At 39.4% G+C, this 27,467-nt stretch overlaps 1 protein-coding gene across 1 annotated transcript in view; it reads left to right on the top strand.

Moving 5' to 3' along the window:
- Positions 1 to 707: 707 nt before the first annotated feature.
- The window catches only part of LOC118841851 (liver carboxylesterase 1-like), a 60,298-nt gene continuing 33,538 nt past the window's right edge, over positions 708 to 27,467 (top strand). The window contains exons 1-6 of the mRNA XM_036749515.1: positions 708 to 804; positions 2,013 to 2,217; positions 3,365 to 3,506; positions 7,042 to 7,175; positions 12,685 to 12,838; positions 26,554 to 26,658. Of these exons, the coding sequence (XP_036605410.1) occupies positions 726 to 804; positions 2,013 to 2,217; positions 3,365 to 3,506; positions 7,042 to 7,175; positions 12,685 to 12,838; positions 26,554 to 26,658 (819 nt within the window). The 5' untranslated portion in view covers positions 708 to 725. The remainder of the gene's footprint in view (positions 805 to 2,012; positions 2,218 to 3,364; positions 3,507 to 7,041; positions 7,176 to 12,684; positions 12,839 to 26,553; positions 26,659 to 27,467) is intronic.

Below are 27,467 nucleotides of genomic sequence, written 5' to 3'. Positions count from 1 at the left end.
ATCATTTCCAGGGCCAGAGTAGTTTCCCATGACAAGCCATAATACAGGTGTTCTGGAGTCCTGTAGAAACAGTGTTGTTTCAAGTATTTGGGGGTCATTAATTAGTGGAGTGCAGGACCAGAGTTCTATGATAGGAACAGGTTCTACAATCGTTGATTCCCTTCACTTAATATACATAGGCACAGGAATATAATGATTATGAGAGCATTGTCAAGGGTTTGACTGATCATTTCAAATTGCATTGTAAGACTCTTCCTCCCAAGTCAGATTCTCCTGAGAAATCTAAATTATTAGTGCATTCATTACACATATCATATTGATTAATATGGAAATCATAATTCTCTTCATATCCATCAGACCCCCAAAGGCTCTCATCAAATCACATTGTGTGACTGACTTTGTGGGCCCTAGAAAGAGGGTGAAAATTCAGCATGCTTTCAGGGTGAAAGTGCACCTTTAGTAAACTTGGCCTTGTTTACTGATATGGGTATTCAGTTTTATAACAGAATGTTTAATGATTAGATTTCTGCAAAGGTTAGTTAATTGTAGGAAGACTCTCAAGACATTAAATCCAGCTCTCATCAGGAAAGAGATGGATTCTTTTGTTTTCGAGTGACTTGACTTTCGCTTATTCAATCCAAGCGTGAGTCACTCAACAAGTCTACACCTGTGCAGCTGAGAAGCAAGTTTGGGCCTTAAATACAGCTCAAATACCTGCATTGAACATGTGGCAAAGAACTGCTCCCAAGAAGATATGGCTGATTTCCCTGATGATCTGCTCCTTCCTTGCATTCACGACTCAAGGTAAGATTTTTGTGTATTTTTAAGTCTTTCAGGACCAAAACAAAGCAAAACAAATAAAAAACTGGAAAAGCTACTAACACTCTTTGGTAGTATTGTAGCTTAAAAGTCAGCAGGGCCTGGTCAATCTTTTTAGAAAAAATACATTTTATTGTGAATTAAATTATCAACAAATAAGGCATCTAACATAAATAGTGAAGTAGGTAAATGGGGAAAAATTATCTTTGCATTACAGATATACACATAAAACCAAAAACTATTCCTTTATAGTGGTCAAAGGAGATGAATAAATATTTCTCAAAAGAAGAATTGAAAGTTTTTAACAATAATATGAAGGAAGACTCCAAATGAAAGAAATTCAAAACAAAACAACTCTGAAATATTACTTTAAATGCTGCAAATTGGCAAAGAGGATAAAATATTGGAATAATCAATGTTGGAGGGGTTGTGAGAAGACAGACACATTATTGTACTTTTGCTGGACTGTGAATCAGTATAACACTTTTGGAAAGCAAATTTAGAATTTTTCTAACAAAGCATCTAAAATATCTAAATTTCTTGACCAAGCAATTTCACTACTAGGCTGCTAGCTTTGAAGAGATGAAAGTATCTTGGGGTGGCACTATGCATATATTTTCAGGCTTTTTTGATGTAGTGATCAGTTTTGTTGATTGACATTTTTCTTTTTTATGCTTTATTTTAAACATTTATTATGAGGTATGGCTGGGAGGAAATAGAGGAAGGATAATGGTAGAAATTCTGTTGATGTTAAAACAAAGAAGGTCAATGAAAATTTATTTTTTAAAAGGTACACACTTAGAGCTGTGTTACTTTGAGTAAGCCAGTTCTACATACCTTAGTTTCCTCATCCATAAACATTACTGGTTATCTTGTTAACTTGTGAGGAAATTTTTTTGTAAACAAGAAATGTGATTTACTCTTATTACAATGTCTGTGGAGCAATATTATTTCCATTCTCTCATTTGATATTTAAAACAATCTACAGGGAACTATTATTGCTTCCCCCTTATAGGTGAGGAGAAGAAGGTCCAGAAAGCTTTCATTATTTTCCAAGGTCACCCAGTTAGTATGAAACAGAGCTAGGTATATATACATACCTAGGAATCCAGATTCCTAGTTGAGTGCTGATTCTGTTCTGTCATGTTGCCTCCTCAAGTGAAATCACCTTTCCCTCTCTCAATGTTGCACAGGGCCACAGTCTTCAACACCTGTAGTGGACACTAAATATGGGAAAGTCCAAGGCAAACAAGTGATACTTCAAGAACTTGACAAATCTGTCAATATTTTCCTGGGAGTCCCCTTTGCCAAAGCTCCTCTTGGAGACCTGAGGTTTGCTCCACCCCAGCCCCCTGAGCCCTGGGACTATGTGAAGAACACCATTACATACCCACCCATGTAAGTCATCAGACTTTAGGTTTTTCTGGAGAGTAGAAGACTTCAAATGGAGAAAATAATTATCTCTTAAGAGAATTATCTCCTAATTCTTTTCTTGGTTTTCTGCTATTCCAGAACTCTCCAATAATTCCATAATTCTTTGTTTTACCTATGTATTTTACCATTCATATTTCTTCTCTTTCCTACATCTCAGGTATGCATGGTGAAATGGTCCTGAGATATAAAAATGATCCACCTTCCTTGGAAACCTTAGTCAAGGGTGGGGAACCTGCAGCCTCCCCTTAATAAAAGGATTTGTTCTGTGAAGTTTGGATTCAGTCAAATGGCCACACTTGAGGACCTATAGAGCCACATGTGGTCTTGAGGCCACAGATTCCCCACTCCTGACTTTTCTACAATGAAGAAAGCAAGGACCTGCTGCAGTGCACATCATAAATAGATGGGACTGCTGTATTTGATTACAATCAAACAAATCTCTGGGAACACATTGCATAGCAAGATGACAATTTTCCTTTGCTTCCATCCTTCATTTGTTCCAGGATCACATCTAGTTATAAAGCAGCCCCTCTATTCACATCCATGGGTTCAATGACTTTACAATAGATAGTATGGGAAAAAAAGCCTTAGAATAAGAATCATTATTTCAGCAAAGATTCTTCTGTTTCATAACTCTGACCTTTGGTTATTCACTTAACTTTTCTGTTTTTCTCACATGTTCAGTGGGGATAAGGCTGGCTATTCCACTTAACCTAAAAGCAGAAGGTCCAGAGAGTGAGAGCCGGAAAGACTCCTAGTGCAGTTAGGAGCAGCTCGGGGGTCATAGTTTTGCATTTGGCCATCCATGAAGGTACACCAATATTTCAAAAATCAGAATAATTTCTATGGACCATCTGCTTTATAACTCTCACCTTTTTCCTCCTTATTTTCCTAAGAACAATATGTAGTTTATTCATAGAATGTGACTTTGGGAAAATCACTTTCCCTTTTTGGGCCTCAGTTTCCTTACACGTAAAAAGAATGTTTTTAATTAGGTGATCTCTAAGAACCCCACCAGCTCCAAAACCTCTAATCAGTGATTCTGTGACCCCAAATATACTTTCCTGAGATGCTATTAAAAAGAAGTTATTTGCCATGTTTCATTGCACAGGTGTGCCCAGAATCCAATTGCACGAGAGCTTATAGTGACACTTTCTGGCAGTCAGAATGCAACTTCCTCGAAAAATTCTGAAGATTGTTTGTACCTGAACATTTACACCTCAGCTGACCTGGAAACAAAGACTAAGTTACCTGTAAGCAATTTATGGTTTGGGTTGATTTTAGCTTTGGATTTGATGGGTTGTGGTTCCTTCTTGCATCTATAGAAGATGAGGAAAGGCAGAAATAATTTTACCTCCCTTAATTATTTCTCCCTCTTGTTAGTCCTTCCCTTCTCTTAGCCCATTCCTCCTTTATTTCCCTGTTGGGTAATATATGTGTCTATAGTTTTATCTATCTATCCATCTATCTCTCTATCCATCTCTATGTATCTATCTTCAAACATTGCCTGCCACTCTCCACTGTAAAACCTCTTCCTTATATGCTTCCTTCTTCCTTTTACTTCCTCCTTCTCCCATTCCTCTTTCTTACTCCTCCATTTTTTTCTGTGATTATCACAAAATAATTTACTCACACTTCTGACCTCTGTGTATGGGAACTCAAAGGGTCCTAATAATTACAGTTCTTAGGAGTTAGATATATCATCTTCCCACTAGGAATATAAATGAGTTAATCTTATTAATTCCCTTATGATTTCTCTTTCATGTTTTCCTTTTTAGGCTTTTCTTGATTCTTGTGTTTTAATGTCAAATTTCTATTCGTTCAATCTGTATTTTTCTTTGATTCTTTGCTTGTAGATATTTTCATGTTGTCTTTTGCTGAATTTGTGTCTTAGGCTTGCCTGCCACCATAGTAGCTTTTTATGACCAGATTCCTTTTTGTGGTTTACTCATTTTCCTAGCCTATTTCTTGACCTTGAATTTCATTTTAGAGTTGGGCTTTGCTTACCTGGATTGGTGGGTGGGCAATTACTCTTCCAAGCTTCTGTCTTTTTTTTTTTACTCTGCTGTTTTCACAGCTAGTTCTGCGGTGAGGTCTATAAGATTTTTGGTTCCTCCAACTTGGTGAAATCTAGGGTATCTGGGAAGAGGTGTGGTCATTGCTATATTAGTCTGTGCTCTGGTCCTTACCTAGACAGGGACCCAACTCCCTTGCAACCAGAAGCATTCCTTTCAGCCCTGGAACCAGTGGTGGGATTCAGCTGGCTCCCACTGGTTCAGTAGAGCAGGTATCTAATTTTAGATTGAGTTCCAAGGAAGGGTTGCTACTGGGGGCAGGGCCTGCACCCTCCACAACAGCAGCAGGGTCAGCACCTTGGCTCAGAACCAGTTGTTAAGTCATTTGAATCCCATCCATGCCTGGACCTATATATCAGAATGAATAATGAGCAACAGAATTGCCAAACAATGTCCAATTCTGTGCCCAGTTATAGCATCGGGGCCCCCTGTATTTTCTTTCTAACCAGTTTCCAAGTCCCATTATCATCTCTGGGTAGTGAGAGCTCCCCAAAATGCTGTTATAATCATTGCTACAGCCGTAAGGCCCATAACTGGTGTTGTTGTTACATTGTACTCCAGGCAAGCCCCATTCCTGTACCATAGACCTATCTTTCTGACCTCCTATATTATCTTGGGCTGGAAAAATGCCTCAGCCTAACCTTTTGTTGGCCAAGCCACTGTAGCATTCAAATTGACAGGTTATTTTAAAGTTTTTTGAAGGGGAATTTTGATAGAGTTTGGCTAGAATGCTCAATCAACACTACTATCTTGGCTGTTACATTTAACTTCTAAGAAATTATCATTATTAGGGCAGTTAGAAGGAATCTACATATGCACAGGACACAGGTGTAAGTCTAGTATGTGGCTAGATATGGGGCCTGTAGGTTTTTGGTGCTTCCAAGGTGGTATGACCGAAGGAGAGTTCTAATCACTGTCCTCCTGGTATATACTCTTGTCCTTACCTAGGAAAGTCTTCAATTCCTTGTAACCAGATTGTAATCACTTCTCTCCCCCCTGCAACTACAACTGTGACCTGAGTAATAAGAGAAGGTGCTGCCAAATGGTGCCTGGCCCTGCTTCTATCACTAGCACAGAGGTCTTGTATAATATCTTTCTGATCAGGTGTATAGTCCCTTTACTGGCTTTAGTGTTACTACTGCTGCTGCCACAATCTCCAGGCCTCATGGCTCAAGTTCCTGGACAGTCTCTCCATTCAGTGTCTGTAGGCAGCCCTCTTTTCCAGTCCTCCTAGGCTGTTCTGAAGTAGACAAATGAGATATTGTGACATTTTTGATTATCCTACTCAAAATATGATTTGAGACATTTTTAAATGTTGATTAAAGAATTGATTTGGGAGATCTCAACAGAAATGCTCAATTCCTTCTGCCACCTTGGCCCAGCCCTTAAGTCCTCCTTCAATAACTTATGTATTCTTTGTTCAATCAGTCTTCATAAGACAGTTTTGAGTCATCTTGACTACTTTCTTCTAGTGCAGGATGCTTTCCCTTCCTCTCTCACAAGGAATATGTAGATAAATTGTCAGGGGGTCTGTGACCTTTAATGAGGGAAAGTACATCTTTATTTCAAATCATTGGTTTCTCTTTTTTGGGTGGATGGGTAATTTTATGTATTTTATTTTATCCTTTTAAAAGTATTATTCTGAGAAGGATTCCATGAGCTCTACCAAATTGATACACAAAAAAGTTAAGAAATCCCCATTAATGTGTAGGTACAATTTCTCAGGGATGGAAAGGCCTCAGAAGTTATCTTATACAACTCATATTTCCACAGGAATCCCCTCTGTAACACACCAGATAAGTAGTTACTCACTACCTGCTTGAAGACTTCCAGTGGTGGTGTGTGTTTATGTATGTGTGTGGGCGTATATGTGGGGCGGGGGTGGGGGGGCAGGGAGAACAACTACCTACTTCTGCTTTGGGAATTTTGTTAGAAAGTTTTCTGATGAGGAAATAAAGTCTGCTCTTCTCTTCAAATTTCATTGCAGCTTTTTTTTTAGCCCAACGGGCCAAACCAAAGGAGTCCAAAGTTCCCTTTTCATGACTGCCCTTCAAATAAATCTAAGATAAGCTATCATGTTCCACCAAAGACCTTCTTTTTTCTGGCTTAAATAAAATACTTTATTCAACTGACTCAAATCTGGGAAGTTTAAGATACTTCCATTTTCTTCTCAATAACAATAGATTTTCCAAATCAGTTAGATGGTTAGAGCATTGAGATATGCATTGTTTATCTGGTTTGTTGCTTTTATGACAATCTCAATGGAGTGGAGTGGTCATAAAGGAGTTTAACCCAAAGGATAGAGGTTCAGGGAGTATATAATGACTCCCTTAAGCTGCCTGATCCATCCTGACTTCACCCCTCCCTATGCGTGGGACACTATCCAAGGAAATGCAAAGTCATAAAATCAAAACAAGAAAGGACTTTAAAGATTATCTACTCCAAACCCTTCCTTTTAGCCAGTTGGGCAAGTAGAGATTTGGAAAATAGAAGTGAATTTCCTCAATTCGTAGAGCAAGTTAATTGTAGAAGTCAGATTAAAATTGAGTTCTTCTGGCCTCTAGTCCACTTCCCATTCCATTGTACCCTATCATCTCCAAAGAGATCTCTAGAATAGAGACTACTTGGGCTGAGTGGTTTAAGCATGTACTTTCTGAGGTTCCTTTTAATTCAGGGATATTGTTACCAATAAGATTCTTGTCTCATTCCCAAGGTGATGGTGTGGATCCATGGAGGAGCTTTTTTGCTAGGTGATGCTTCAACTTTGGAGGGGACATACCTCTCAGCTCTTGAGAATGTTGTTGTGGTGGCCATTCAGTACCGTCTGGGAATCTTTGGATTCTATAGGTAAGACCTGGAGAATGGGAACTTAGTTGACACAAAGTAGCCTGTGGTGGTTCCAACCCTGACATTTTATTTTTGTGGCACTTCTCTTAAGAAGTTCTAAAAGTATACAATTAATTATCTGCCCTTGGAAGACATTTGTCTTTCTTCTTATTTCTTTAGGGATGTATGTGCATTTATTGGAATTTTTTCTATAATGTAGTCTTTTTGTGTTCAAGGATTTAAGCAAGTATGGTGCTTGTTGCACTGTGAGAACATAACAAATATAGCTAATATTATTGCAAACCTACAGTTGGTTATCTATAAATAAGGGATATAAATTCTTCTCAGTCTAGTTCAGTAAGCATGGGGTGAATAACTTTTATGTATTGTCGTATTCAGTGAGTATTTATTACCTTCTTTTAAAACTATTTAATTCAATGAAGCAGTTATTAAATGTAAAATATGCACTCAACTCAGGATTTAAGAGTAGAATACAGGGATATGTTTTATGCACATCTTTCATTCAAAGAACTTACAGTCAATTGGGGAAGGCCAAATACTCTAACAAAGACTACAAAGAAGAGGAAGATTAATGACAAGGGAAGGTTCAGGTAATGGCATTATGAGAAAATGGAGAAAGGAGAGATCACTCTTACCTGAGAGTGAAGGGGGATTAGGGAATGATTTATGGAGGAGGTAGCATCTGTGTTGGGCCTTGAAGAAAGGTAGGATTTTAATAGAGTAAATGGAGGGAATTGTCCATTCCAGACATGGAGATGTGTCAGTAAAGTCTAGGAGACAGAGAAGTCAAGATGAGACAATAGTACATCTAAGTCTGGTTACAACATAGAGCATGTCAAAGGGATTACTTTGAGAAATGGCTAACAACAAGTAAGCTTAGTCAGTTTGTAGAGAGCCTCTAGTGCCAGGATCAGGAATTTATTTGCCTGAAAAAGGGAAACACTGAAATTTTGTTGTTGATGTTTCATTTTGTTTTGTTTTGTTTTGTTTTACTAGCAGAGTAACATGACCCTAAGGGTGCATTAGGAAGCTTTTTCAGGCAGAAGTGCTGATGATGAACTAGAAAGGTGATAGACAGGAGGCAAGTAAGCTACATAGGCATATAATAATTTTTAAATAATTTGAATGCTGGTCAAATAAAATCTCTGGCAGTTTCTACGAGAGTAGAAAAACATCAAGTGCAGAACTAACATTAAATAAGTCTATCATTTATGGACAAAACTAAGTGTTCAGAGAGGCTTGTCTCTAGGTAAGATTATTCCAGGTAGTGTGTGTGTGTGTGTGTGTGTGTGTGTGTGTTTGTGCACACATGTGTATGTGTGTACAGGAAAGGAAGAGGAGCTGTGATCCATGTTGGCAGAGGAAGTATCCACATCTTTGGAAATCATGTCTTTTTTTGAAATACAGTACATTGGCATACCACACACTTTGTACTCCAGATTCAATGTAGGAACAAATGGAAAATGTGCTGAATTTAGTGTCAGATGACATGGGATAATAACTTCACTCTCCACTTGTTTTCTGAGTAATCTTGGACAACTCAATTCATCCTTTTGGTCCTCACTTCCCTCAGCTTAAAAGAGAGGCAGTTGGACCACATGATCTCTGAAGTTGCCTGTCGTTCCAAATGAATGATCTGATTATTCTGATCTGTGAGTCTGTATCTGCTTAAGACCATAGCTCATGAGCCCCCACTGAAATGTTTTTATTTACTAGTTAGCCAGATTACAGAATGCATTTTAAGCAAAGGCATTCAATGAACTAGAGTAATATAGTAATATTAATATAGTAGCAGAGTATAGTAATAAAGTAGTAGAGTATAATAATAGAGTAATATAGAACATAGTAAGAATATCAGTAATAAGAAATCACCACTTCCCATAAACTTGTGCACCCTTTTTCACAATACACATATAATAAAGAGGAAGAATTAATGTTCATCCCACATAACCTTCCATTTTCCATCACTGTGTCACTATATAAATTTATTTGGCCTACCACCCCTTTTCAGAAAGAAAAATTATTCGGTGGCCCCCTTTAAATCTACTTTCTTTAATCTTTGAATTAAAAAAATAATATATATACATATATAAATTATAAAAATATATATAATATATTAATCATATACAAATATATAATATATATTTAGAAATAATATATATTTAAAAGCAGATCTTAAACTTAATAATTCATTGAAAATTTGTTGAGGGTTTTCCCCACAATGATTTTATTTTTTTTTTGGCAAGACAATCAGGGTTAAGTGACTTACCTAGGGTAACATAGCTAGCAAGTGTAAGGTGTCTGATCTGAGGCTGGAATTGAACTCAGGTCCTCCTGACTCCAGGGCTGGTGCTCTATCCACTGTGCCACCTAGCTGCCCCCTGCATTGAAATTCTGATGAGATGATATTGCATCATGTAACCATATACTATGGTATTGTAAACAAATCATTAAATACATATACTCTTGCCAATGCATGCTGAACTTCCCAACAATGCATGACAGACTCACCTGCCAATATTTGCTTGTTAAGACCTATTGGCAGTCTTGACCACTGATAGGTTATTGTGTTGGCAATCAAAATGGGCTCTTAGCACTCAGTTCAACCAAGTGCCCTCCAAGAGTTTGGCCTTTGTTTCCATGATAAGATTGGGAGTCCTTGGTGACCTCCTTGCCTTGGGAGAGGGCCTAGTTTACATGGGTTCAAGTGGCATGTTTGGGACATCAGAGGCTTTTAGACCACGTGGGTTTAAGTTGCCTCTTTGTGACAATTTTAGGTCACATGGGTGAGTCGCATGTGTGACTCACCCTTGACCCTGAAAAAGATATAAAACCAGGGGTTGGCTTTCTCTTTTTTGGAGCTCTTTCCCACAGTTGTGATGGTGCACGTGGCTCTGGACAAGTCCTTGTTATGAGCTCCCGGGCTGAACTTAGATGTTGGTGACTATGAATTGTATTTGGTCCGTCTATCGATATTTGTTATTTGTTATATTTGCTCTGAAGTTCAGTTTCCCCTGAACTAAGTTAATGGTATTTGTATACTGGATTAAAGTGAGATTGTCAACCCCTTAACATTGTTTTCCTTAGTAAAGCAGATCAAAAGAACCTGGGCTTTGGCAGCATTCTTGTTGTTGGGCTTGTGCTGATCTTTCACCCCCACAACAGCTGCTAGCCAATTTGTTGGAACAGTTATAACTTGCATTTTGTGTGTTTATTTGGAAAATAATGTAATCACTATGCCTTTAACTCTGTCACATACCAGATGAAACATGTACAAATGTTTTTTTTCAAAATTTTCTTCTCTTCTTTCCTTATGCTTCCAGCACCCCATTATTTTTATTCAATTCCCCCCCAATTGCACCCTAGGCTACTACCATTCCCCTGGATCTTTCCAGCACCCACCCCAAGAAGTAGTATTGCCCATGTTGGGAACCTGTGTTCTTATGTCTAAAATGCACTATCTCTTCATTAACATCTTTTAGAACCTCTATTTTCCTTCAAAGCTCATTTCAAGCACCACCTCTGGTTTGAAACCTTTTGTAGCCCTCACATGCTATTGCCTCCTCACTCCTCTAAAATCATATTTATTTACTTTGTACATGTTTTATACTTAATTATTTGTGTACATACTGTTTCCCATAATAAAATATAATCCTTTTGAGGAGAAGGATTACTTGGATCTTGCCCTGGTATTTTCACTAATTAGTATATAGTAAGCATTTTAAAATATTTGTTGATTGATTGAATATCAAATCACTACCAAATGCTGCATTGTCTCTTCTAGATGCTGTCTATATTCTTTTTGCTGGGTATAACATTGACTCTGCCATACATTTCCACTCTTTTTTGTGGTTGTTCAACTCTACTCTGATACCATATTGTGGGCTTTGCCTTTTCAGTGCCATCTACTAGACTCTCTGGTCTTATCTACCATCATACAATTCCTAGTAAGCCTCTCTCTTAGAAGTATAGGCTCAACCTCCTTAATTGCATAGATGCTGAGTCTATGAGCCAATACGTCTAGCCAGACAAGCAACAAAATCCAGCAGAAAGTGCTCAGGTTAACATTGATTTTCTCTTTCTGGATCATGGAGTCAAATGCCCTGAGGGAAATTTATAGTCTATAATCCTAGATAATATATGGGTTAGCAACTTCCTTTTAACCTCTTTTATGTCCAAGACTGGGGACATTTCAGGGAATCAACCTAAAATAATGTCACAAAAAGTATGTAGAGGTGAGGTGGACAAAGTCCCAATAACTCCCAAGATCATGACTGGGAAAAAATGCATACAAATGAATTAGGTCAAAATAAAAGGCTAAGTGAAGCCTTTGAGCCACACTCCTTCCTTTACTGTACACATCTTCTGGGCTTTGAGTGTGGGGGTGGGAATTGATCCTCTCTTGTTAACCTCTGTCCAGCACATAAACGTTCTCTCCCTAAATTTAGTATTAATAAGACTATTTTTGGCCAAATACCAAATGAGGATTATAGGTGCTAAGGATTCTTAGATATTGGAGTTCAGAAGAAGGATCAATCACAATTGCTTAGCTCAAATTCAAACTTCCTGGGGAGATAGGTGGAGAACTGAGCCATTCAGATGGACAGATAGGATAGAAAGGCATTGCAATCAGGAGAAGAAAACAGCAAAAAAAGGCACTAGCATGGTATTTGTGAGGACAGCAAGGAGATGAGCGCCAAATAAACAGGGGTTTCGCCCAAGGCCTCCTGGGGATGGAGATCACTAATACTGATCTAGTTGCCCAAGGGCTTGGTAGGATCATGAAGGTAACAGAAGAAAATTGGAAGACCTGATCCCTACCCTCATTGAAGTATATCTAAAACAGAAAACAGGACCCACACTTAAACTTAATAGTAGTAAGGTGAAAAGTTGGCCAGCATCTAGGTGGCACAATCCTTAGAGTGCTCAGTCTGGAGTCAGGGAGACTTATCTCCCTGAGTTCAAGTCTGCCCTCAGACATATAATATCTGTGTTACCCTGGCTACTCACTTAACCTTGTTTACCTCAGTTTCCTCATCTGTAAAAAATGAGCTAGAAAAGGAAATGTCAATCCACTCCAGTGTCTTTGCCAAGAAAATCTAAAATGGGGTCATGAAAACAAAGACATGACTGAAAAGTGAGTGAACAACAGCAACAATAAAAGTCGGGAAGTAGGAAACTTGGCATTATTCCAAATTTCCCATAAAACTACTTGTTCTTAAAGTAATTCCTATGTTTTATACCTCCTATGAAGTTCAAGCATAACAACAACCATATGTGGTAAGTGCTGTTCCATTTCATAAATTAAGAAACTAGATAAGAAAGATTAAGTGACTCATTCATGGTCACAAATTGTGTCTCCCAGGCCACATTTAATCTGAATATCTCCTAACCTTTAGCCAGTCTTTCCACTGCATCATGCTTCCTCCCATTTCATTCCTTGCTACTGTTAAACCAATGGTCACTTCCTTTCTAACCACATATCTTCCTCCTTTTTTCTTCCTTGCAGCACTGGAGACGAACATGCCCGAGGGAACTGGGGTTACTTAGACCAAGTGGCTGCACTCCAATGGGTCCAGCAAAACATTGTCAATTTTGGAGGAGACCCTAACTCGGTGACCATCTTTGGTGTGTCAGCAGGAAGTATCAGTGTTTCAGCACTGGTAAGTTTTCAGGGTACCCTTCTTAGATTCAGGTGTTCTAGCAATGTCAGCTAACAAAGAGTGTGAGCCCCAGACACATGTAGATGTTGTTGGTATTGACTGCTAGCTGCTTTGTTCTTCCACAGAACCATGTGTGATTCTAGGCAGTGAGTTTCTTTCCTAATCAGGTAATAAAGAAGAAAGGATGAAAAAGTAGAGCTTACCATGCCCCAAGACTGACTAAAATTTAATGATAAAGGTCTGTGCCACTAAAAAGTTGATTCAGTTTTGTAATATGTTGTTTCTTCTATAATAACAATAACAATTCACATTTAAAAAGCACTTAAAATCACTTTCCTCACAGCTATTCTATGAGTTAGGTAATAAAAGCATTATTATTCATACTTGTACAGATGAGGAAACTAAATTTCTGCGTGATAAAGTGGCTTGCTTAAAATTATACAGTCGTGAAGAATCTGAGTTGGGATTCATACTTCTGTTTTCATATTCCAGACCCAATCCTCTTTCCACTCACAGTATCTCTGTTGCTCTGTTGTTTTTAATGGTATCAGACTCTTTATGACCTCATTTGGGGTTTTCTTAGCAAAGGGAATGTAGTGGCTTGCTATTTCCTTCTCCAGCTCATTTTACTGATGAGGAAACTGAGGCAATCAAAGTTAAGTGACTTGCCCTGGTTCACATAGCTCATAAGTCTCTGAGACCAGATTTGAACTGAAAAATATGAGTCTCCCTGAGCCCAAGTCCAGCACTCTATTCACTGGGCCACCTAGCCCTCTCTCAGCAACTCTACAAAGTGACTTAGAGCATCATCACGATGAACACTTAGAAAGCCCTTTACTGAATGATTGTATTCCCTTCTGAGTGGATGAGAACTCCTGTGATCCCTGACACCCAAATCCTCCTACCTTTCTCTTGACACAAGGTCAACTCTGAGCAAACTTGGAAAGAAAGCAAAGTGTGTCCCTGGGACCCCATCTCCCCTACCTCCTTTTGTTTCTTCCTTTCTTCTCCTCTCAGCCTAGTCCTCTTTTACTTTAATTTTTTCCAGGAAACACTTATTAAGTACCTATTGTATATTCAATGTTGCTTTAGAAACTCTGGAAATGGAGTTTTGATTAAAGGGGCCCTCCCTTGATTAACTTCTTAAAGAGGCCTATTAACTGAATCGGTGTTACCTCACCCACAGTCAGCTCCTGAAAATACCTTGGCCTAAAAGGGCCAGGGTCCCCCAATGTATCCTGGGCCACCTCCAGTCATCCTGTTGCATATCAGGCCACTGGACCCAGATGGCTCTGGAGGAGGAAGTGAGGCTGATGATGTTGCACAGCCCTCCCTCACTCAAAGCCAAGTCAACTGCAAGTCATGTCATCCTTTCCCTGATGTCATGGTCCTCTTCGAGAACAAAGGACAAACACAACAACAACAGGAGCTCTGGAACTCACAAAGTTTATATTAAGATGTGGTTTATCCCTTTGTGAAGCAGAAAGGAAAGGCAAACCAAATACTTAAATCATAGTTGCATCAGGCACTATTGCATTATAGAGAAAACATTTCTTTAAAATGTTTCATTGTTGACTTTTGATTTTCTCTTACTTTCATTTAAAACTTGCTCTCCAAACTGAGCCTTCCTTGTGAGAAGTGTCTAAGGCAATGTTATTGATGACAGTGCTTGGTTTTTTGTTGTTGTTGTTGCTGTTGTTGTTCAGTTGTTTTCAGCCCGACTCCTTGCCACCTCATTTGGGATTTTCTTTGCGGAAATATTGGAGTGGTTTGCCATTTTCTTCTCTGGCTCATTTTGCACATGAAAAGGCTGAGAGCTGGGGCACAGAGCCAAGATGGCAGCTGGAAAGCAGGGACTTGCATGAGCTTCCCCCCAGGTCCCTCCAAAAACCTATAAAAAATGGCTCTGAACAAATTCTACAACTGCAGAAGCCATAAAATAGCAGAGGAAAGCAGGGCTTCAGCCCAGGACAGCCTGGATGGTCGCTGGTTAGGGTCTATCGCACATGGAGTTGGGAGTGGAGTGGAGCAGAGGCCAGCATGGGCTGCGCCTGGACCAATCAGAGTGGGAGCTGGGCAGAACAGGCCCTAGTACCCTGAATCAGTGAGCTGTGGCAGTTACCAGACTTCTCAACCCACAAACACCAAAGACAACAGAGAAAGTTAGTGGGAAAAGCTGCAGGAGACAGAGTGAATGGAGTTTGTGGTTTGGCCACTGCCCTGGGGGAAGTGGGGGTGGTGCAGCTACAGAAATACAGCTGCAGTTGCTTCAGGTCCCAGGCCCACCTGGTGGGAGGAATTAAGTGGCAGGTCAGAGCAGGAGTGCAGAGTCTGCTTAAGATCTGAGTCTGGTCCAGGTTGGTGGTTCTTGGGGAAGGAGGAACATTGGTGTGGCAGAACTTGCAGTATAGAAATAATTCTGAAAACAACAGTGCATTCCCATAAGCTTGGAACAAAGTACTCTCTACTCTGCAAGCAGTCATACCCCGACAAAAAACTCAAGAGTCAAGTACTTGGCTGGGAACATGAACAGGCAGCGAAATCAGACTCAGATACGGACTCAGACTTTGGAATCTTTCTTTGGTGACAAAGAAGAGCCATAAGAAGTCAACAAAGTCAAAGAGCCTAGATCAAAAGCCTCCAAGAAAAACATGAAATGGTCTCAAGTCATGGAAGAGCTCAAAAAGGATTTGGAAAAGCAAGGTAGAGAAGTAGAGGAAAAATTGGGAAGAGAAATGAGAAGGATGAGAGAAAACCATGAAAAACAAGTCAGTGACTTGCTAAAGGAGACCCAAAAATACTGAAGAAAACAACACCTTAAAAAATAGACTTACTCAAATGGCAAAAGAGCTCCAAAAAGCCAATGAGAAGAATGCCTTAAAAGGCAGAATTAGCCAAATGGAAAAGGAGGTCCAAAAGACCACTGAAGAAAATACCACCTTAAAAATTAGATTGGAGCAAGTGGAAGCTAGTGACTTTATGAGAAATCAAGATATTATAAAAAAAGAACCAAAGGAATGAAAAAGTGGAAAACAACGTGAAATATCTTATTGGAAAAGCCACTGATTGGGAAAATAGATCCAGGAGAGATAATTTCAAAATTAACTTGAAAGCCATGATCAAAAATAAAGCCTAGATATCATCTTTCCAGAAATTAGCAAGGAAAACTGCCCTGACATTCTAGAGCCAGAAGGTAAAATGGAGGTTAGAGGAATCCACCAATTGCTTCCTCAAGAAGATCCCAGAAAGAGAACTCCTAGGAATGTTGTCGCCGGGTTCCAGACCTCCCACATTGGGGAGAGGGTACTATGGGAAGCCAGAAGGAAACAACTTGAATATTATGGAAACACAATCAGAATAACACAAGATTAAGCAGCTTCTGCATTGGGGGATCGAGGGTCTTGGAATGCAGTACTCCCGAGGTCAATAGAGCTCGGGTTGGAAGCCAGGAATCACCTACCCAGCAAAACTGAGTGTCATGTTCCAAGGCAGAATATGGATTTTCAGTGAAATAGAGGACTTTCAAGCTTTCTCATTGAAGGAACCAGAGCTGAACAGAAAATTTGACTTTCAAATATGAGAATCAAGAGAAGCATGAAAAGGTAAACGAGAGGGAGAAATCACAAGGGACTTACTGAGATTGAACTGTTTTGTTTGCATTCCTACATGGAAAGATGATGTGTGTGATTCATGGGACCTCAGTGTTGCTGTGGCTGAAGGGAACATTCATGTATGTGTATGTATGTATGTATATATTATATATATATATGTATGTATGTATGTATATGCACACATATATGTATGTGTATGTATATATGTATTATATGTATATAAACAGATAGATGGAGGGCACAGGGTCAGTTGAATGTGAAGGGATGATATCTAGAAAAATGGTGTCAAATTAAGGAATGAGGGAGGAGTGTATTGGGAGAGGGAGACATAGAGTGGGGTAAATTACGTTGCATATAGGTGGCAAGAAAAAGCAGTTCTGGGCAGGGGGAGAGGAGGGAGTAGGTAAGGGGGAATGGATGAATTTTGCTCTCGTTGGATTTTACCTGAGGAGAGAATAACATACACACTTGTTTGGGTGTCTTGCCCCATAGGAAAGAGTCGGGGAGAGGATAGAGAAGAGGGGATGATGGAAGGGAGGGCAGATAGGGGGAGGGAATGGTCAAAAGCAAGCCCTTTCAAAAAGGGATGGGGTCAAGGGAGAAAATGGGGGATGGGTTAGGAAGGAGCAAGGTGTAGTGAGTCTTTTGCAGCATGAGTGTTGTGGAAGAGTTTTGCATGGTGATATGCATGTGGCCTATGTTGAATTGCTTGCCTTCTTGGTGGCGGGGTGGGAAGGGAGGGAGGAGGGGAGAGAATTTGGAACTCAAGGTTTTAAAAGCAAATGTTCAAGAAGGATGTTTTTGTATGCAACTAGGAAATGAGTTGTGCAGGTAATGGGGTATATTTATCTTGCCCTATGGGAAAGTGGGGAAGAAGGGGATGGGAGGGGAATGGGGTGATGAAGGGGAGGGCTGACTGGGGAACGGGGCAACCAGAATGTGTGAGGTCTTGGAGTGGGCAGGAGGGTGGAAATGGGGAGAGGATTTGGGGTTCAAACTCTTGTGGAAATCAATGCTGACAACCAAATATATTAAATAAATTAAAACAAAGAAAAAGAGTAAAGTAAAAAAAAAAAACATAGCAGTAACACAATATTGCAAGCTAAGAGAGTTATAAAACAATGTGAGATCTGATTGGAGAATATATTAGCAACCCAGGAGATGAGGTAGAGATATAGGAAAGCTTCCTGAAGGGAGCAGCATTGGAGTTGGACTTTAAAGTATGACTATGAATTAAATGAGTATGAAATAAAATATGAGTGAGAATTGAACAGGTAATAAGGGAAATGGAAATATTCTAGGCATAAGGAAAAATGAGAGGTGGGAGAGGGCAGGGTGGGTTGGAGAGTGCAGGGTAGGTTGGAGAGCAAAGAAAAGTCTAGTTTGGCTGAAGCAAGGAGTGAATGAAGAGAAATAATATGATTCGAGCCTGGAAAGGAGGAAGGGTGGTTTCAGATTCTCTAAGGCCTTAAGATCCAAAATAGTTTGAAGTTTATTTTTTTTTTTAAATGCAATTTATTTATTTAACAAATTTGGTTTTCAGCATTGATTTTCACAACAGTTTGAATTACAAATTTTCTCCCCATTTCTGCCCTCCCCCCCCACTCCAAGATGGCGTATATTCTGGTTGCCCTGTTCCCCAGTCAGCCCTCCCCTCTATCACCCCCCTCCCCTCTCATCCCCTTTTCCCTTCCTTTCTTGTAGGGCAAGATAAATTTCTACGCCCCATTGCCTGTGTATCTTATTTTTTAGTTGCATACAAAAAGTTTTTTTGTTTTTGAACATCTGATTTTAAAACTTTGAGTTCCAAATTCCCTTCCCTCTTCCCTTCCCACCCACCCTCCCTAAGAAGTTGAGCAATTCAACCTAGGCCACACATGTATTATTATGTATAACCCTTCCACAATATTCATGTTGTGAAAGGCTAACTACATTTTGCTCCTTCCCAACCCATCCCGCTTTATTGAATTTTCTTCCTTGACCCTGTCCCCTTTCCAAAGTGTTTGTTTTGATTACCTCCACCCCCATCTGCCCTCCACTCCATCATCCCCCTGCCTTTTATTTTTTTTTTTTTATATCTTCCTCCCTCTTCTTTCCTGTGGGGTAAGATACCTAACTGAGTATGTATGGTATTCCCCCTCAGGCCAAATCTGATGAGAGCAAGGTTCACTCATTCCCCCCTCACCTGCCCACTCCCCTCCTCTCCTAGAACTGCTTCCTCTTGCCACCTTTATGGGAGATAATCCACCCCATTCTATCTCTCCCTATCTCCCTCTCTCAGTAAGTTACTCTCTCATCCCTTAATTTCATTTTATTTCTTTTAGCTATCTTCCCTTCATCCTCAACTCACCCTGTGTCTGCTCTCTTTCTTTTACATATATATATATACACATACATACACATACATACATATACACATAGATACATGCATACATACACATTCACTTATATATATACATAAACATATATATATATGCATATATATATATGCATATTCCCTTCAACTACCCTAATACTGAGGTCTCATGAATCATACTCATCATCTTTCCATGTAGGAATGTAAACAAAACAGTTCAACTTTAGTAAGTCCCTTGCAATTTCCATTTCTTGATTACCTTTTCATGCTTCTCTTGATTCTTGTGTTTGAAAGTCAAATTTTCTATTCAGTTCTGGTCTTTTCACTGAGAAAGCTTGAAAGTCCTCCATTTTATTGAAAGTCCATATTTTGCCTTGGAACTTGATACTCAGTTTTGCTGGGTAGGTGATTCTAGGTTTTAATCCTAGCTCCATTGACCTCCGGAATATCGCATTCCAAGCCCTTCGATCTCTTAATGTAGAAGCTGCCAGGTCTTGGGTTATTCTGATTGGGTTTCCACAATATTCAAATTGTTTCTTTCTGGCTGCTTGCAGTATTTTCTCCTTGATCTGGGAGCTCTGGAATTTGGCAACAATATTCCTAGGAGATTTCTTTTTGGGATCTATTTGCGGAGGCGATCGACGGATTCTTTCAATTTCTATTTTGCCCTGTGGCTCTAGAATATCAGGGCAGTTCTCCTTGATAATTTCCTGAAAGATGGTATCTAGGCTCTTTTTTTGATCATGGCTTTCAGGGAGTCCAATAATTTTTAAATTATCTCTCCTGGATCTATTTTCCAGGTCAGTGGTTTTTCCAAGGAGATATTTCACATTGTCTTCCATTTTTTCATTCCTCTGGTTCTGTTTTATAATATCCTGATTTCTCATAAAGTCACTAGCTTCCACTTGCTCCAATCTAATTTTTAAGGTAGTATTTTCTTCAGTGGTCTTTTGGACCTCCTTTTCCATTTGGCTAATTCTGCCTTTCAAGGCATTCTTCTCCTCATTGGCTTTTTGGAGCTCTTTTGCCATTTGAGTTAGTCTATTTTGTAAGGTGTTGTTTTCTTCAGTGTATTTTTCAGTATTTTTTTGGGTCTCCTTTAGCAAGTCATTGACTTGTTTTTCATGGTTTTCTCGCATCCTTCTTATTTCTCTTCCCAATTTTTCCTCTACTTCTCTAACTTGCTTTTCCAAATCCTTTTTGAGTTCTTCTATGGTCTGGGGCCAGTTCATGTTTTTCTTGGAGGCTTTGGTTGTAGGCTCTATGACTTTGCTGTCTTCTTTAGGCTGTATGTTTTGGTCTTCTTTGTCACCAAAGAAAGAATCCAAAGTCTGAGACTGAATCTAGGCGCGTTTTCGCGTCCTGGCCATATTCCCAACCAACTAACTTGACCCTTGAGTTTTTCAGTGGGGTATGACTGCTTGTAGATTACAGAGTTCTATGTTCTACGTTTGGGGGGGAGGTGCCAGCTCTGTCAGAGCCGCACTCCTCCTTCCCCAAGGACCCCCAGTCCAGACTGGGCTCAGATCTTCGGCAGGCTGTGCACCCCTGCTGTGATCCGCCACTTAATTCCCCCCACCAGGTGGGCCTGGAGCCGGAAGTAACAACAGCTGTAGCTGCCCCACCTCCACTGCCCCCGGGGCTGGAAGCCGAACCGCGAACTCCTTCCACTCCCGCAGCTTTTCCCACTAACCTTCTCCGCAGTCTTTGGTGTTTGTGGGTCGAGGGGTCTGGTAACTGCTCACGTATTCAGGGCGCTAGGGTCCCCTCCGCCTGGCTTCTGGTCTGGATCGTCCACGCCGCTCAGGCTGGGCTCTGCTCCACTCCGTTCCCAGCTCCCAGCTCCCAGCTCCCAGCTCCGTGTGGAATAGAGCTCACCCAGAGACCATCCGGGCTGTCCTGGGCTGGAGCCCTGCTTCCCTCTGCTGTTCTGTGGGTTCTGCCGTTCTAGAATTGGTTCAGAGCCATTTTTATAGGTTTTTGGAGGGACTCGGGTACGGAGCTCACTCTAGTCCGTGCTTACCAGCCGCCATCTTGGCTCCGCCCCCCTAGTTTGAAGTTTATTTGACAGTCAATAGGAATCCACTGAAGATTTTTGAGCTAAGGAATGACATGATCACATCTATGCACAAGAAAAATAATTCCCATAGAACTGCTGGACCGTGCTTAGGTTGTATAGACCTGGAACAAAGTTTCTAGGGTCTACTGGGATTGTGCTAACACAGAAAAAATTTTCTCATTTAATGTCTTAAGAATAAAAAAGAAAAATTCTCTCCCCAGCTAGCCTAATCCAATTACTAGTTTATCTTCAAAATGCAGTAACTTTGCTGTTGAAGAACAGGGATAATGCCTAGATTAAAGACTTTTTGCATTATGGTGAGAGAAAAGTGGTACCCATTGCTATGGATATTGCATAGGGAGCACTAAGTCTCGGGAGAGAGCTGAAGCTATGGATTGTGGGAATTCAATTCAAGAAGCCTTGATGGAACACCTGTCCTGTGGTCAGCACCAAGTCAAGTTTTTGTTTTTGTTTTTTTTTTTTAACTTGTAAAATCAGTTGAGTCACATTGCAGCTGTGACTGTTAAAGACCCAATGAGGAATTGAACACTGAAACTGAATGAGTAGAAATTGGTCAGACAATCATTAATCTCTTACCCACTATTTGCCCATGTGCTGGGCACTGTGGGGACCACAAAAGATGCACAAAGTACAGTCCCTGTTCCCAAAAGTGATGTCTAGAGTCAAGATTAACTTACACTATAGAAAAATGTATACAATTGAGAGTTGAATTGGGATCAGCAATTAGCAGTACAATGGTTCAGAGAAGATTAAATAATCAATGGGAAAGACTTCATGTAAAATGAAGGACATTAGGCAAGCCTGAAAGGACAGGTACGGAGAGAGGAAAAGTCACTCCCAAAGCAACTTGCCTTGAGGGCTGAGAAAGACTTACAAGAGAGACAACTATCACTCCCAGGTTGACTGATGACTACCAAGGCACTCCTGGCTTGGCTTCTAAGAATCCTTTTCCTGATTAGGACTTGAACAGTGCTCTGCACATATCAGGTACTTAACAAGAGCTTATTGAAGTGCTAAGTTGAATATGTTCTTGAATTATGGGCAAAACGTTTATTCTATGAATGTAATGGAGAGTCCCTAATGCTCAGAAGGGTGGCAAATAATGATGACTGAAAACTAGTATGGGGCTACTTCCTTCATAGCCCCATACTATATACATGTCTATATGCTTTAGGAAATAGCTCATGAAACAAAACATAGTAACACCAAATACTTATAACAGGTCTGATAGGTCCTGGGGCTCCTGGAGTGCCTGGACTTCCTTGAAGACCCTAAAATGGACATAATTTTAACACAAAATATTTGTACATCTACAAAAACACCATACCCACTGTATCTGCTATAAAGGTCTTACTATCTATGGTGCTTAGGGAAAAATTATTCTAGATAATCAAGTCACAGAAATACAGAATCTTAGGATTGGAACGTACCTCAGAGGTCATCTAACCTCAATCTGAAGTAAATCTCATTTGGTATTGTAGAAGGAACAATGGACTTAGAATAAAAAGATCTCAGTTGCTAAGTCACTTAATTAAAAAAAAGAAAAAAGAAAAGGCTGAGAGCAATGTGTTGGGTCATTTGGCTAGGGTCATACACCTAGTGAGTGTTTGAGGCCAGATTTGAACCCAGGGAGATGAGTCTTCCTGACTGTAGACCTGGCATTTTATCTTTTGTACCACCTAGATGGCCATACTAGCTCTCCTTAGGAAAATACTTTGAAATACTGTTCCTGCCATACTCATGTTCAGAGCACATTTACACACACACACACACACACACACACACACACACACGCACACACGCACGCGCACACACACACACACACACACACACACACACCACAGAAACATACACACACACACCAGTCACAAAGTTGATGCAGCGACGCAGGCAGCAAATATTCTCATATTTGTTTCTGAATATGTCATTAATAAGAGATATTTCTCCCAAGTATGGACAGTGCCAACAATGCTTTGGGGAAAGATTCTTTCCTTGGTATCTCTCATCCTCATCCTCTCTCCAGAAAATGAATTGTTTCGGGTTGTAACAAAAATGTTACATGCAGCTACTGTAGAGGTGTAAGGCCAATAACACCAACATAAAGGAGGGCTGCTAGCACAGGTTCTTTGATCTGCTTTTCTGAAGGAAAGCTACCTTAAGGGGTTAGCAATCTTACTTTAATTAAATATACATACATCATTCACTTAGTTTGGGGGGGGAAAGTCAGCACCCTGAAGTTCAGAGCAAATACAAACAGAAATTAGAAACAGAAAATAGCACAAATCAATAGGCTTCTAACTGTCTGCCCTAAGCAACATATGCATAGTTACCAGAGAAAGAAGCACCAACATCTAGGTTTTCAAAGGCAGTGGGCTCCTTAATGGCTACCCAGAGTTTTGTCTGGCCAAATCACACAAACACTCTTCCAATGAGTGAGCCTCAAAGCAAAATGCTAACCTCAGAGTATATATACTGTTTCCAATTGAGGACTTTTGATTCAATCAAAGACTCAATTCAAACAAAGACAAGACTCAGTCAAAGGCACTTGATTGCCTTTGTGCTGAGAAACTCTCCAAAAGAAGAAAAACAGTAAAAAGTCTCACTTTGCTTGCCATTACAGCAGTAAGAGTGAGGAGGTACTTGGAAAGTAGGTAATCTACAGCTGGATCCAATAGGAAACTTTGGGACAGGGAAAATTTACTCACATTACTAGATCAATCTTTTTCAGTGATATGATGATAAACATACAGGATCTGGAACAAGCCTCTGAGATCATTTTTTTATTCTCTGATGGCCAATGGACTGCCTCATTTCTATCCCAGTGAAGATGTGGGAGATTATGTAGTATATTTCCCTTCAGGGGACCTCACAGTCCACTTCATAGTTGCCAAAAGATGGAACCTGGGCAACGGTACATCATTAATATTTGTACTCATATGCAAGAAGTTGCCTGGGTAAGAAAAAATCTGAGGAAAACAACATTCAGACTTCTATCAGACAATATTAGGAATATGATGCTCAAATTATAGGAACATAAAATCATAGATTGAGATCAGAAAGAGGTTTCAGAGTACTAGAGTACTCTTTCCACTGGACACCATCATTTAGAAGGGATGCTGACAAGCCAGAAAGCATCTAGGGTGGAAACTGTGATAATTTTATTAAAATATAACATCCTTATAGCATTTAAGGTCTATATGTTAAGCCATACATGGCTTAAAGGAATAAATCATAATTAGTCTAAAGGAAATATCTATAGTTCTGTATCTATTTCATGTTTACCTGTATCATGTATATCTATAACCATATATTCATATATGGGTGGGGAGAAATGATGACTGAGGGCCTAACTTAAGAAAAATTAAGAGTGGGAACTGCCAATTTGATGAATCATGAAAAAGGCTGCCTTGCCATTTAGTTAGTTCCCTGTGTCTATAGTATTTAATTATTAACTGGATAACCACTTATGAGAGGTCTTATAGCAGGATTCATGATTTAGGTGGAGAATGCATGACTAGATGACCTTTATGGCTCTTACTAATGCTGTGTTTCTATGAAAAAATAACTGGACTACTTTTGTATGATTATTTAGGATATTTTCTCTTCTGCCAAAAGACCTTGTTCAGCAGCCAGCAATCTGGGCTATCATATATAGACTTCTCTGTGCCTTAGTTCTGCCTGACTTCTTGCTCACTTTTTTTGTCTACCAAGCTTTGTTTTTAAAAAAAGAATGTATTGGGGCCAGCTTTACATGGAGTTCTATATCCCTTGCAAATGACAAACAGATAATTTAATTACTATTTCACACAGGCTGAGAACTAGCTCATTCTAAATCTTAAAAATAGCTAATTCTGGTATAACATCTGCTTATGATTTCTACCATATTCCTAAACTATTGGCCTTCACATTGGTCATCTGGCTACCAAGAAGCCTGTATCTTCGAAAATTTTGCCTTGGCCCTGGCCAATAAATTATTTCCACATATGTCATCATTGGGACATGTTTATCTCTTTGTTGTCTCTGCCTGCCATGTATATAGATGCTCAGATTCCCCTCTGTTTGGCTAGCAGCTGCCCATTATTATTAGAATCTCACTTAAAATCACCAGAAGGAATGAGCAATTCTGAGAAGCCACTGCTGAGGATGCTCTATGTTGCCACAAATGCAATAACTCATGGTGGTGGTGGTGTAGGGCTGTGTATATGTGGGTGTGGGTGTGGGTGTGGTACTTACAGAATATTACTTCTGAGGAGCAAGACAAGTCATCCTGGCTGTGGGTAAAAAAAGTGTGGTCTCATGACTGAAAAACAAAACAAAAAAAAACCAGTTATTTATTTTTGTTATCTCATTTACATTGTTAGAATCATTGTTCATCTTGGTTCTACTAATTGCTTTCTATGTTAGTAACAATATTCTCTGACATTCATGTGACATAATTTTTCAGCCAATTTCCTATCTTTTTTAACTGTAATGAATATTTCCTTTGAAGTGTTATAAAAAAGAAGCAAATAATCAATGTGTTCAAAGATTTCCAGAGCAACATGAAAGTTCATAAATGTCCAGCTGTAAGGGAAAGGTTAAATGCATAGGTAAATTTATGAGATCATTAGTAAAACAACCAGATTTTACAAAGTGCTTACCATTTACCAAGCACTGTGCCAAATGCCAGGAAGGCAAAGACAAAAATAAAATCAAACCTCCCTTCAAAGTAGTTACATTATTTCCAGGGAGCCATCATGCTCATTTATAAATGCGTATAGTCAGAATCTACACAAAAACCAATACAAATATGAGGAACACAAACAAATCTTGAAAATCAGTTATAAAATAATGCAAAGTGGAAAAGCTGAAGCTGAAGGGAATACACATTTTCTAGGATCATATGAAAGATAGTAATTTCTTTGATCATAAGGGGATCTACCTTGGCCTACCCAATCAATGTACTGGAACAATGCTAAAAGTAGCCATTTTGGCATCAGGGGCAAGCAGCTAGAAATATGCACTGAAATCAAAATTTAATATTAATGGGACAGAGACAGAAACAGAGAGAGTTTGTTCTAGATTCTGGGAATATAAAGTCAAATAGAAAATTTCTGCCTTTAAGATGTTTGTATACCACTAGAAAGAAAGAAAAAAAACAGCTGCAGATATAATTGATAGTCTGCTCCTAGGAAAGCCTCCATTGGGTAGGGCAAGGGAGACTTACAGACCTGAGATAGGGAGGAACTCCCTTGAGGAGGGTTGGCCAAGAGGAGAAATTTTGCTTTCTGGTATCTTCCAACTTTAACTCTTTGGAGAAATATACGTATGATTTCAATAGTTTAGGGAACTCCTGATGAGAAACTCCCTCTTTAAAAGCAAATCAACAACAGAGATTGTAATAAGTTGTCAGTTGTCCAAGGTTCTATAGCCAATATATGTCAGTGACAGGACTTAAACTCAGGTTTCCTAATTTCAAGGCTATCCATACCACAACTGGTCCTGCTGTCTCCATTTTAACTAATTACTTTTTGTAGCAGGATGCTAAGCCTCCATTTTTATGTTAGTGAATGAGTATTGTCAGCATCCTCCAAATATCCTGAGACAAAGCTGCAAATTTTCTTACCCTAGTTAAGGTTCTGGTTCTAAATCATAATCTCACTTTCTCTTTCCCTTTTTTCCCTCTTAGGTTCTTTCTCCTTTGACAACAAACCTCTTCCACCGAGCCATTTCTCAGAGTGGAGTTGCCATTATGGAATCCATATTCATTTCTAACATCACATCAACAGCTGAGGTTGGTTTTTGATGTTATATGACTCTCCAAAAACTTGATTCAGTTTGCAAACTTATGGGATTTAGAGCTATCAGGAATATTAGAAATAATTTAGGGATGCCCTCTCATTTTGCAGGAATAAAAATGCAATCCCTGCATAAAGAGTTGACTTGTCTAAGTCACATAGGAAGGTCTTTGTTAATTTACTACTTTTTAAATTGGCAAACATCTGTTTTTTTTTCTTCCAACTCCCCCACTAGAAAACACACGCGCGTGCGCACACACACACACACACACACACACACACCAAAAGTCTTGTAATGAACATGCATAATCAAACAAAAACCCAGAATGGCTAAGTTAAAGAGTGTTTTTCTTCTTTTTCATGTTAGCCCAGCATATCTCTCTCAGGAGGTGGGCAATATTCTTAAATTTTAGTCCTTTGGTGTCATGCTTCATCATTTTGTTGATCTGAGTTCTTAAATCCTTCAAAATTATTTGTCTTTAAAATTCTGTTGTACTATCAAATTGTTCTCCTGGTTCATCTCAGTCTATGTTCAGTTCATACAAGTCTTTCCAGATTTTTCTGAAACCATCTCCTGGATCATTTCCCTGAGTACAATAATATTCCATTGTATTTGTATACCATAATTTGTCTACTATTCCCTATTTGTTTGACTTTACCAAAAGCTTTTCTAAGTATTTTTGTACATATACCACCTTTTCCCTTTTTATTTTGATCATTTTGGAAATATAGGCCCAAAAGAGTTATTTCTAGGTCAAAAGGTACGTCTAGTTTAGTAATGTTTTAGCAGTAGTTTCAAGGTCAT

Source organism: Trichosurus vulpecula, chromosome 3 (assembly GCF_011100635.1).
Source record: "Trichosurus vulpecula isolate mTriVul1 chromosome 3, mTriVul1.pri, whole genome shotgun sequence".
Classification (NCBI taxonomy): Eukaryota; Metazoa; Chordata; class Mammalia; order Diprotodontia; family Phalangeridae; genus Trichosurus; species Trichosurus vulpecula.
Note: the sequence above shows the minus strand (reverse complement) of the source record. Positions and strands in the feature narration are given on the sequence as shown.